Genomic DNA, 13,038 nt, shown 5'->3' on the forward strand with positions numbered 1-13,038 from the left:
CAAACAGTAACAAGGTCTCCTAGGACACTCCTCTTGCAAGCAATGTAGTCATATTTCCTCATTAGTTCTTTTCAATTGTCACTAATGCCATGTTCCAGCTTTTGAGTAGGAGACAAAAAACATAAAAATTTGGTATGTATGTAGAATGCGCCATTGTTTTCCATAATTCAGGGCTCTTTTGAATTCCTTTGATAGTTCTGAAGCTTACACAGCTTAATTCATTAACCTTTACCCTTCATATAAATCAGGTGATTAGGAATCTACTGCTAAGGAGACAGATTTTTCTCTCCACTGAAACTAAATAATGCCTTCTCTGCTTTAAAAAAAAAAAAATCTTATATAGTTCAGAAAAGTAACCTTTATGTTACTTTTCAAATTCGTCAAATGTTTCAGGTGCATTTTTTTAAGAACATTATCAAAAGCAAGTGAGCATAAAATTACATTATTATCAAAAATAATTATGAATGCTTTGAATACTTTGGAGCAGGTTTTCTGGAACTTTTTTGTATTTTAAACAAGTTTTTCTATATGTACTCAACAGCCGTTACGCAAGAATTTACAATGATAGCAATTTTTAAAAAATTATCCTCAGACTGCTGCCAAAACATAAAAACAAGAAAATAATCCAAAAAGAGGCAATTCAGAATAGACTAAAAGAGTATTTAAATGTACCTAGGACGTTTGTTTTGGAGAAATGTTTTATATGAACCCTCATTTTAGAGAGAACAATGATATAAGATCTAAAAAAAAAAAAAATAGATGGTTGGTGTATGTTTCCTTATAGGTGAGACTAGAATGTTTGTCTTTTCCTATTTCCTTTTGTGAAAGATACAGCTTTTATTTCTCAGAATTTGGGAAGATGGTTTAATAGGCTTAGTTGTGCTTGAGGTATATGAGCTAATTTAACAATATTTGGTATTCTTTGGCCTTTTTCCACTATGCCTTTTTCCCATATTATGAATTTCTCCTTAATAAATCTACAGATTGTTATGTTCCCTAAGAATACAGTTTTTTTTTTCTCTGAGTTTTATAATGTCTTATGTTATCATGTGTGAAATGTGAAACCTTTGAATGTACTAATCTATATAGAATGCTGGTCATATGTTATTCTGAGGTTTGTCTTCAAGAATGATGAGGATGGAGGGAGGGAGAAAAGGGAAAATTTTGAGTGCTAGAAACTGAGTTTAGGGGTTCAATAGCTTGTTTGTACAGACCAATCTGTATTTTATCACTGAGATTATTAAATATTCTCTTATGATATCATGAGTAGGAAAGGGACTGGAAAAGCAAAGACTTTAAATATAGTCTTTGGTTCTATCACTCCTCACTTAAAGATTATTGCTTTGCAAACATTTTTACCTTTATTATTGCCATTTTTTAAAATGCCCCATTAGTATGAATGTGTTACAGCAAGTTTTGTATGTTCAATAAAAAAATGTGGGGAAAAATAAAACAAGTAACAAAATAAAAGCAAAAACAACAACAAAATGTCCTTTAAAATTTACATAAACACGTGACATCAAAAAATTACTCTGGTTTTACCACTGTTTCCTGCATACATACTACATAGCAAACTGGTGATTGCTTTGATGTTAATGGCTAGAGCAAAAGTAAACGTGGTTCGTAGGATTGTTTTATAGTAGGGTACTTCCTGTAAATATATTCTGGAATGGATTGTAAAAGTTGCAAGACAAAAGGACAGTAACCACCCATGGTCTCTCATCATGACCTGTTATCCCCACATGCTGCCTTTTGATACTAGCCAGGAACGTTCAGTGGTGTTCCATTTCTGTCAATTTGCAATAACAGGAAAACACAAACCACTTCTATTTTCAACTCTCAAAACAATAGCTATTTTTATTTATTTGCTATTTATGCCAGCCATTCAATTTTATATTTTAATATTATATTGTGTTTCAGCCCAGATTCACAGAACTTAGAGTTTCCCTCCTCAAATATCATTTCCATGAATGATCTACAATTAAATTCTGCTACAAATCCTCCAAGAAATAGTTTTGTTTCTCTGTAAATTTTTATTCCAGGAATAGCCCAATGTTATGCATAACTTATAGCACATAGACTGTGCTTACAGGGCAATTAAACATATTTGGAAATCCTTGTATAACTGAACATTCAAGAACCAAGCAAAAATTCTAGGTGATCCTTTGTAAAAGCAAAGCACTCTCCTCTTACTACACCTTAGTCACGTGATAATTCTTGGTATTACATCTTGAGTAAGCCACATAATTGTTTGCTATCTACTCATAATCATGTACACTTCCTGAACCTTTCTCTCATATAGAGGGGAAACCTGATTGTTATGGCCTTTTATCAGTTTTGGAGCAATCTTCATCCAGTGATTGATAATCTTCTTTTATATAAGTATTGGTTCTCATATGAATCAGTCAGCATTTGATTTTTCTTATACAGTAAAACTGTATTTACTGCTTGTCATCTTCTCTGTTTATCTCCAATGTTCATATGTACTGTAGCATATCTAATATCAAATCAAGTAGAAAGGATACAAATAGATGTTGCATTTGTTTAGAATTTTTCCATAATCAAACATAAAATCAGACATTTGAACTATTTGAATAAACATGAGAACGAAGTATCATTTGTCATTTTGGGTGGTCCTCACAAACTATTAGATCTACTATTTTTTTTTTTTTTGGTAAGTTACAAGGAGGACAGTGAGATATATATCTATGATATTACAGAAAATGGTAAGGTATTTTTAACTACTTAAGATTTTGCAATCATGTGGGGCCTTTCTTTTTATTCTTAGCATGTGAAATTGTTTTTGTTTTGTTTTTGGTTGCATTTTAAAAGTGCTTATGGCCCATAATGTTTTGTTTCCGTTTCCAGTCTTTCTTTTAAATGCATTTATTAAAATGATACATTAAAGCCAAATGACATGGAATTAGGTTTGAAAATTTCTTCTCACAATAATCTGTATCAATCATAATTGCCTTGTATTGCTGTTTTAAGTTTTCTGATATGGTCATGGAAAAGCTTGTCCATTTTTATCATAAATCTTTTTTTAAAGTAACCAAAAATAGAATGTTTATCATTCCATTAAGACAAAATTCTATAAAAATATTTTGAAAGAAAAATACGTCTTCTCTGTAACTAATTTAACCTTCAGTAATGAATTCTGTGGAGAAAAATTGTGCAAAATTTCCTGACATTTTATGAAGATACCTACAAATAAGCCAGACAACAAATAAAATATCTGCAAGACAGAGATGGATACATGAGTAATTTTTGATGGATTATACACAGAGGTATCAAATCACTTGATCCTTGCTTCCTAGAAAAGGTTAATGACTCTTTTTGCTTTTACCCTTTTACTTAACAGTTATTTATAAAGATTAAAACAGGAACTGCATTGGAGAGTGCATATACCTGTGTGTCAGTATGACTGTACAGGTTTTTCTAATATTATGAAGAACTGAACCTCAAAATGGATAGTATTAATCACTTTTTCATTCATTCAGTTCTGATTATCTTATTATCTGCTAGGGCTATTAGAGCAAAGTGCACCATTCAAAAACCTTTTAATGAAAACCAGAAAAGATTTTAAATCTTACATGTTTATTTATTATTAAAATGCCCTAAACCTACATACTGGTTTATTTAAAATAGTGAAAATAAAAGATTTTAAGGTAAAAGTTTAAAGTTTTTATGTGCAAAGATATTTCATCTTTAATCTACCGTATGTGTGTGTGTGGGGGGGGGGGTGGTGGTGCTGGAGATCAAACCTAGGGCTATTTGCTATGCATACCCAGCCCTATATTTAATTTTAAAAAGTTTCAGATTTTTAATACATGTTTGCCTATATTGAATAAAATTTTACAAAAATGTATATTTTTAATGTTATCAAACTTCAACATTAATAATTGAACAATGAATAATATTGCTGTCCATCTGTAATGACCATCCACTTACATTCTGCAGTTTCATTATAATTAGTTTATTATATAAATGGTGTATCTTAATTACATAGCATATGCTTTCTAGTCTTTTATAACCAAATATAACCTTATAGAAATATCTCTTTTTCATCTCTTTGTCTTTACAAAATGCACTGGTCATAAATATATTTAATTAAAGTCATTTAGGAATTAGAGCATTTAAGTTTAAAGCAGGGAATGTAATACCTTTCCTGAAACACCTTGAAAGAGGTTTGTTGAAGAAGAGAGAGGTGGTATTCATCAAATGCTGACCTCTTCCTCTTATATTTGTGTCAAACCCCTGCTAATTTAACTTGAAAAGCATTGATATAACTCACCACTTTTTTATGTTTCAGGTGTGTGGAGGTCATTGCAAAGGAAGGACAAAACCTGAAAGAGCTGTATTTGGTGTCCTGTAAAATCACAGATTATGGTATGTAATGAGCCACTGCCTAATTCTTTTCAAGAATAAAAAGTAACAAAACTGTTGAAATTTTTTTTAAAGAAATCAAGAATTATCTTGTAGAAATTATTTGTTTGCTTATGCTAATGAGACCCAAAACAAAATAAAACATCAAAAAATCATGAGCTTATAGCCAGGTAAATGAATGCACATATCAGTTCATTGTCAAATGCAATAATACACACCCCACACACAAAAACACACTATACATATACACATGGGATTAAAAAGTATGATTGAAAGAACTAGGAAGTAAAAATAAATTTTAGGAAAATTAAATGTTTAATATTATGAATTTAAGAGAGGAAATTATTATATTGAGTTTTTATTGTTTACTTTAATATCATGTCAAATGCACTGCTACTGACATTCTGAATGCCAATGTTCTTAATGCTTTAAATTCTTCAAAGCATTAGAAACGTCTGTATTTAGATATATTGGAAGTAAAAGGTATACATTTGTATGCAACATTTTGAATTGTCTTACTTTTCAATATCCTTTTAAAGTGGAGAAAAGCAAGCTATAAAATATGAAAAATATTGTCACATTGTCATAGTAATAAAGAAAAGTAACATCCCTTCCTTTTTTATTTAGCTTTATGTACATTTTGTTATGCAATTTGTGTATTTGACCTGAATATGGAGTTCTAACTGGATAGTTGGCAGACAGAAATGGTTTCCTTTTAGGTTTTTATTTGTTCATTTAAATTTGATAATATGGTGAAAATGGTTTCTACCTTGAGGGAAATTAACAATCCATTACTTTTTTTATTCTTAACTTTGGCATATGCTGATGACTTTTAATCACAGGAGATTTGTATTTCACCAGCTACCAAATTCATCATTTAGAAAAACTACTAAAGTTATACTAAAGTTATTATAAAGTTACAATAAAGTTGTAAAGTACTTGTCTAGAATATTTCAGGGCATGGAAATATAGCTCAGTGGTAGGATATTTGTCTAGAATGTGTGAGGCCCTGGATTGGATCTCCAGCTACATACACACACACACTTGCTCACACACACACAGATTCAAATTGAAAATATCTCTAATTTATGTTCAGAGTTTAATCTTTGAGAATTATAAATGTGTCTTTTGTGGATTTATCTATAATGTTTCTGTGTTGTTGAGTTTTCCCTAATTCTACCTTGCAAAGATGTGGGGTTTTTTTTAAATTTAATTTTTAGTTATAGTAGGTCAGAATTCCTTTACTTTATTTATTTTTATGTGGTGCTGAGGATCAAACTCAGGGCCTCACATGTTCTAGGCAAGCACTGTTCCACTGAGTCACAACCCCAGCCCTGTTGCAAAGATGTTTTGACGTGTTCTTTTTCCTCATAGTTTACTGGTTTGACATATTTAAATTGCCTTTTAGATATAGTAACTCTATAAAACCTCCTGTATCTCTTATTGTCTAGTTCCTGGAGCATACTCCCTGTGTAATATGGAGCATATTGAAAATAATTATGCACACGTAGATTTGTTGATGACTGTACATTGATTCATTCCAAACTCTTGGCATTCAAGGACCTTTATGACCAGTCTCATCAGTCTCCTAACTGTTTCTTCAGTCCTACTGTGTATTTCTTCCCTTTACTTGTTCTTACTTGTTCACTGTTGTCAGTTGTCAGATTGCTAATTGCTGAAAGGTAGGATTTAAGCTATCCCTTAAAATGAACTCCTGAATTTCTGCAGTGGAAATGTCACTAAAATTACACTTCGTTTTGGAGGCATAGAAATATTTTGTCTCCTAACAAAGCTAGTGCCCAGGACTTACATGTTAATTGGCAAGTTCCAAAAAAAAAAAGAAAAAAGAAAGAAAGAAAGAAAAGGAAGAAAGTTCCAGAGCTTTGGACTTAAGGCAGATCTAGGATTAAGTTTTGTGTTTGTTCTTTTTCTATTCTTTGGCCTTAGGGAAGTTCCTCACATATCTGAGGTTTAGTTTCTTCACTTGTAAAAGAGAGAATTAACGCTTCCATGTGTACCCAGCCTATTCCAGTGAGCAACATAGAGAATACTGCTAGTAAATGTTGCCTTCCTACAGGAAGAAGGATGAGGCAAGATTTACTCAGTATATTTCTACTCCTTTCCTTTCCTAGGTCCTGGAAGAAATTTTTGTTTTAGTTGTTATTACTGTTGCTACTGTTTTGTGATATTCTCATGTTCTGGTTTTTGAGATAGTTAAGATATTTTTTTTTTCTGCTGGTGTGTTTAAAATATGTTAAAACCTTAGAGGCTGGGATTGCAGCTCAGTGGTTAGAGTACTTGTCTAGCACACATAAAAATCCTCAGCACCACATAAGATAAATAAAGGAATTATGTCCATCTACAACTAAAAACAATATGTATATAAAATAAAATGTTAAAAACTTGCTAATATGGTTAACCCTTATTTGTATCTCTGAATTATTTAGGTCAGTGGTTCTCAGTCTTATCTGAACATTAGAACACCTGGGGAGTTTCTAAAGCATATGAGCATGCAAACCTTACCTAAGACTAATTTAAGCAGAATTTCTATGTGATGGGGCTCAGGAAGTGATTTTGTTTGTGATGACAATGTCAAAATTGAGAGCAACTGAGTATATTGGGGAGGAATCAGAAGAGAACATTTTGGAGAAGCCCTCCCATTGTGATAAGAAATCAATAGTGATTTTGCTTGAATCTCAATCCCTCCAGCTTCAAGTTTTCTGCCCCACCTCCTCTCCTTTCCTTCTTTCCATGAGTTTGATGTATTTAAAGCATTTATGATGAAAGTCTTTGTCTGTGTTGATTCTATTCTCAAAAATGTCAGGGCAAAATTGAGGAAGAGAAGAAAGAAAGATTAATAGTTTTACTATTAATTTACTATAATTGCTATTTGGTTATAAAATACAGACAGATTACTGGAACCTCAGCTAATCTTTTTCCCTAGTACAATGCCTATAACTTATGAGTATTTTTGTCAAAAAGACAAAAAAATATACTTCTTTATATCCAGAGAAATAGCATGTTTTGGGAGGTAACTGCTCTGTTAGGGAGGCTTTCTATGCTCCCTTGCCTTATTTTAATTATAAATTCTAAGACAGGAAAAAAAAAAAAAAGGATGTCTTTGCCTTCTTAACTGGGTAAGTAGAAACATAGTCTCTAGAACTTCTTGATGATTGAAGCTACTTTGAAATTTTCAAATTTGATATACACCTGATACTGAGAGAATTTAATCTTTCAAGAAACTGCTCTGTGTTTCTGCTTCCTATTGCTGTACTCATATTCATATTGGTCATTTTCATGCCTCCTTTCCTCCTCTTCTTGTGGGAACAGGTTGGTTTATGTTTTCATTATCATATATTGACAATTTTGAGGATTTTGTGCAGGATGCATTGATTCAGAGACAGCAGCTCACCTGGCATATCATTTGTAATTTTTGTCAAGATTATCACAGGTGTTGAATGTAGTATTATTGTACTTAGCAGCACCTGGCCAGGTTGTTAGGAAGTTATGTTCATTTTAATTGATATATGATACAGTTGTCATGAAGAAAGCTATCAGACTAATAGGTTTCTAACTTCCCAAATTGAACATAGATCTTTATGGTAAAGGATAGCAATTATAAACAAATAAATAATTTAGGCATAGCTAAATGGAAAATACAGTCTTGGAAAATTGCTCCCTGAAGAGAAATCTAATATTGTCACTCTTCTATCACTGAACAAATGTATATCATAGGCATAATTATGGAAAGGAACTAAAAAATAGGAGTCAGACACTAGCTTACAATTGTAGTTTTACCTCTTCTTTATTTTGTACCCTACAACAAGTTACTTAAACTCCTAATTTTGTCATCTATTTACCCACATGATATATAACATATAAGGTAGAAAGGAATATGAAACACTCACTCCTCTAGTGCCTGGGGGCAAAGTGGCCACTTACTAATTGGCAGTTCTTATAATAGTAAAATATTCCCCTCCCCACTCACTCATGATCAGCCTTTCACCTCCTCAGATGCTGCTTTTCTGTTTGTGGAAATTATATTTTAGAAGTCTGACCTATTTAGTCTATAGCTGCCTAATTGACTTCCAGACCTAAGCTATCAAAGAAGAAAGATACAACAAAAATTAATTATCTCCTCAACATGTTTTATTTTTAATTTTCTATCTCTTCTTTGTAATACTTTTGGACAATTGTATCTTGGCTCCTCTAATGCTTTTCTATATTCCTAGAATAAATTGCCAGCTAATAATTTCCAGTCTACCTTTTGGCACTCCTCTGCCCTTAGAAAAATGTATCTTTGCTTTTAAGAAGGAAACAGGAATAGAAATCAACCTGTATTACTCAAGTTTATGGAGGTCAGAATTGGTCTTTCTCTTGGGTTGCATGCCACCTCATATGGTGTAATAAATGGGATGGATGTATAAAGCACTTACCTCTAATAGTGTCTCCATAGTAAATTTTACCACTGTGACCCTGGTGTCAGAGGGCAGTTGTAAAAAGGACCCAGGTTACTTCTGAGTTGTTAGCACATTTCTTTTGATTTTAGCACTCCTGAGGGCCCTTAGAAATACACTCTAGAGATTTTTTGTTTTGTTTTGTTTCTCAAATGGTTAACTTTTAATTTAAAAAGATTATAAACAGTGAACTATTAATGTTGTTTGGAGGCCTACACGATTACTGACAACCCAGAGGCTTACTCTACCTCACTCCATGTGCTCCTTTTACCTCCAGGGGGCCTTGGAGTGCTCTTTCTGGTCCTGATTTTAGCTTCCCAGTATTGTTCTTGGCCACAGTGTGTGTCTGTCCAATCTGGGATTTTTTAACATAACAGCAAGACTTGCCACAAGATTTTTGGATCACTCTGGACAAAAGATCTCCCAAGTCAAGGAGGTCATTATGTCCGCGGTTATCAATGAAGATGTCATTTAAGTTGATCTACCAATCACAGACATGATATATATTCATTCTGTCCAGAAAAAAAAAAAAATACTGATTCAGTACCTGCTGTGTGCTGTGAGAGGACCTGTGTTAGATAAAGGAGATGTGTGGTTTCTGTGTTCCTGGTGCTTTCATTCTGGTGGGAGGGATCAGACACAAGCCTAGCTAGTACGCTTATTTAAAAAAAAAAAAAAGTAATCAATCTCCTTTTAGACAAAGAAGAATAGCAAGGAGTGGCTGGGTGAGATTAATCTTTGCTTTGGTATAACCCATGCCTCATCCCAGCCTTGTTCCCCAGTCTTGTTGACCTTCTAACACTATTGAAAGATTAATAGGTTGTACCTTTCCTACCCCTTCTTGGGATACCAGACCTCTCTATTTGTTAGTTAACCCACATTAGGAGCTAGAATATATTATCAAAGTAAGCACACTTAAGAAACAAAAGAATTCCAAACAAGCATTTCAGATTACACCATTATCAAGGTTGCTTCTTTTTTCTTGCCAAACCAATACTGATAAATTATTCAAGAAAAAAAATCTTATAACAAAAATAATTTTGCTCTTCATTGCATCATCTTATTTTTCATATTATTAAATGTGTATTTCATCGGTTGATTTTCCATTTAAAATAAAATGTCTAGTTTTTCCCTTCTATGTTTTGTTTCACTTTCAATTATATTTCAAACTGCTCCTCAAGATTACTGGGTAAGATTCGACTCTTTCTGTCAGTAAGAATAGCTCTAACAGTTGTAAAGTGACAGAGAAGAACTTTAGAACATATATTTGCAAGTCAAAAAGAATGTCTTACTGTTTACTGTTGATTATTCACCCTTTCTCTTCATTCTATTATTTAAATATAGATAGCTTTCATTATTGCTTACAGAATAATACTAAATTGCGAAATCTTCTGTTGTTGCAAATTTCCCATTTTTATGTCCATCTTGCAAGTTATTTCTCTGGACTTCTAACTATTTTATTCTTGGAGTTCCTCACTGCTGGATTTATATTCCTACTGTCATATTTAGGAAGTGTTATAGTCTTTTTTTCTTCTCTGTAATGGATACAATTTTTCACCAAAAAAATTGATACGGAAACATAAACTTTTCTAAATACTTTTGCCCCACAGCAAAGAAATTGTTGAGTTTATTCCCTGTTTCCTGTGACATCCAATATTACAGCTATGAAATATTGAAACAAAAGACTGAAAGACTGAACAAAGACAGTGATTACCATTGTGTCTTGCCATAATAGACTGCATATCTCTCATCTATTAAGAATGACTTCCCAAAATATTCCTTAAAAAAATATTACCACAACCAACTCAAAGATTAATTCTATGTGTAGGATTTAATTAAGAAACATTCTAACCTATATTTACAAAACTAATTGTGGGGCTAGGGTTGTAATTCAGTGGTAAAGTGCTTGGCTAGCACACTGGGTTCACTTGTCAAGATATCTCAAGATATTGTGTCCATCTGAAAGTAAAAATATTTTTATAAATTGTCCTGTTTGTGCTTACAACTTCTTAATTTTCTTATACCTTGGTGCATATATGCCTGTGTTCCAAATTAACTTTTTATAACTGAATATTAAATTTCCATATTTAACTTAGCCACTAACTGAAATATTAACTTTCCAACTTTCCTTTCCTCGTTGATTTTTTAGCATTTCTGAAGAATAGTGTTTAATCTTAATTAGCTATTTTTAATATTGGTCTTATTAAGGGGTCTCCTTTTATAATACAGAAAATTTATTCAAAATCACATGAATAATCATTTTTCACAATTCCCATTTTTTATTTTCATTGCTTAGTACCTGAGGTATGCAGACAAAGCATTTTTTCCTTGTACCAAGCAATGGTATGAATAGAATCATGATTGATCATTATCAGTGTTGAGTAGATAATTGTAAAAATGCTAGATTTCCAGTATCCTGCAGAAGAAATGACTTCCTAATATTAAAAAGTTCTTGAAAATTGATGTCTTATATGGTAGTGAGTTATTCATTAGAAAAACTATTCAAGCAGAGATATTCTGTGGGACGATGTAGAAGCATGGAGGCATTGTAGTAGGGAATTGACCTGTATGGTCTTTAAATCTTGGGTTTATACTGGTCTGATTTTAATATTTTGTTTCATTTGGCAAATGTTTATTTTGTGTGTGAACATTGCTGACTAAGCACTGTGGAAAATACAGAGGGGGGAGATGGATGAGAAGTACATACTCGTGCACTGAGAAATAAGACATACCAGTGAAAATCTAACATTTTAAGCAATGTGATAGTGTCAGTTAAGAAAAAGAAGTCCCATAAGATGTAGGGCCTCAGGAGAATACAGAATCATCATCAACCGCAATAAGTGGGGAAGCATTTGTGGAAGAGGAGACGTTGGAGGACAGAGATGAAAAGGAAGGGCATTTGAGGTAGTACAGTCTGAGGAAAGGCTCAAAGCAAGAACAGGTGTCTGAATGGATGAGTTTGTATGCGCTGCTTAATCTAAAGAAGGAACAGAAATCATCCAAAGTGATTACGTGCACACACGGGCAAATTTTGAAGAAACCTTATGAAAATATTCTAGTTCAAAATTCAGGGTAAGTTCCAATTTTTGTTGCAATTTTTTCTTATTCACCATTCCCATGGCAACAACTTCACTTAACAAGTATAAAAAGAAACAGTTACTTTAGGTTATAACTATTAATCAAATATCCAGTTCAGTTGGAAACAAGTCAAATGTAAACTTTCACAATAGTAGTAATGATAGAATAACTAAAATTTATTGAATATTTTCTGTGGGTGTTATTTATCTAATTCCACTTTAATAGATACTGTTGATAGTCAGGCTTACAGATACGGAAATTGAGGCCTTGAAAAGCTCAACTTCACATAGCTTATGAATTACATTATCATATGGAAAGTAACACTACATAATATAAATTAAATATTAAAATAATTTATTTTACTCTTATGCCCATCACTGATTAGACTTACATCCTTATATCTGCTAATATAAAATAGGGTAAGCCTCTCCAGAAGATCTTGCTCTTTTCATTGGTTAGCTGAACTTCCATATATAAAGAGCAACTTTCCTTTGTCAACTTTTTGGTTTACTTCAGTTTAACATATGTAGGAAAGGCAAGAATAATTTGTTTCCCCTTTTTTAAAAAACAGTTTTCAAAATATTCAATTGGTTCATATTTTCTTCCACAGATGACTGATGATAAATTGATGTTGTTGTTTAACTATTATTTTAAACATAGCAATTATTTGTTCTTCCTGATACTCAAATTGTTCTGTCTTTGATAGTACAAGCTTTGTGTTGGTTCCTGTGTCCCTTAGACATGGATCCAGTATGTCAAGATAAATACCCAGCTATTTTAAATTTAATGATAGAATCATGGGAACATCCATTTTTCCAAAAACTCTGGTTACTTTGAATGAATTTTTCTAAGTTATGCTGCACTCTGAATCTTATGTCATTGTATTTTCTCCTGAAAACTCCAGCTTAAAATCTATTATATTCCTAATCACTGGTCTATCCTTCCCATTGTAACTCAGCAAAGTCATACCCCCAAGAGTCTTAAAGCATCTTCATTCAATAATTCCCAGTATACTAAAATATGTAGTATCTTATATCCAGTACTCTTTTAATTCACAGCCACATTATCTGCTTTTGGAGAAGCTAAGGGTGATGTTGGAAACCTAGTAGTTTCATAT

At 32.5% G+C, this 13,038-nt stretch overlaps 1 protein-coding gene across 1 annotated transcript in view; it reads left to right on the top strand.

Moving 5' to 3' along the window:
• Window positions 1-13,038, top strand: part of Fbxl17 (F-box and leucine rich repeat protein 17) — a 529,863-nt gene that overhangs the window by 369,081 nt on the left and 147,744 nt on the right. The window contains exon 7 of the mRNA XM_027927783.2: window positions 4,313-4,389. Within this exon, the coding sequence (XP_027783584.1) occupies window positions 4,313-4,389 (77 nt within the window). The remainder of the gene's footprint in view (window positions 1-4,312; window positions 4,390-13,038) is intronic.

The sequence above is a fragment of the Marmota flaviventris genome, chromosome 5, assembly GCF_047511675.1.
Source record: "Marmota flaviventris isolate mMarFla1 chromosome 5, mMarFla1.hap1, whole genome shotgun sequence".
In the NCBI taxonomy this organism is placed as follows: Eukaryota; Metazoa; Chordata; class Mammalia; order Rodentia; family Sciuridae; genus Marmota; species Marmota flaviventris.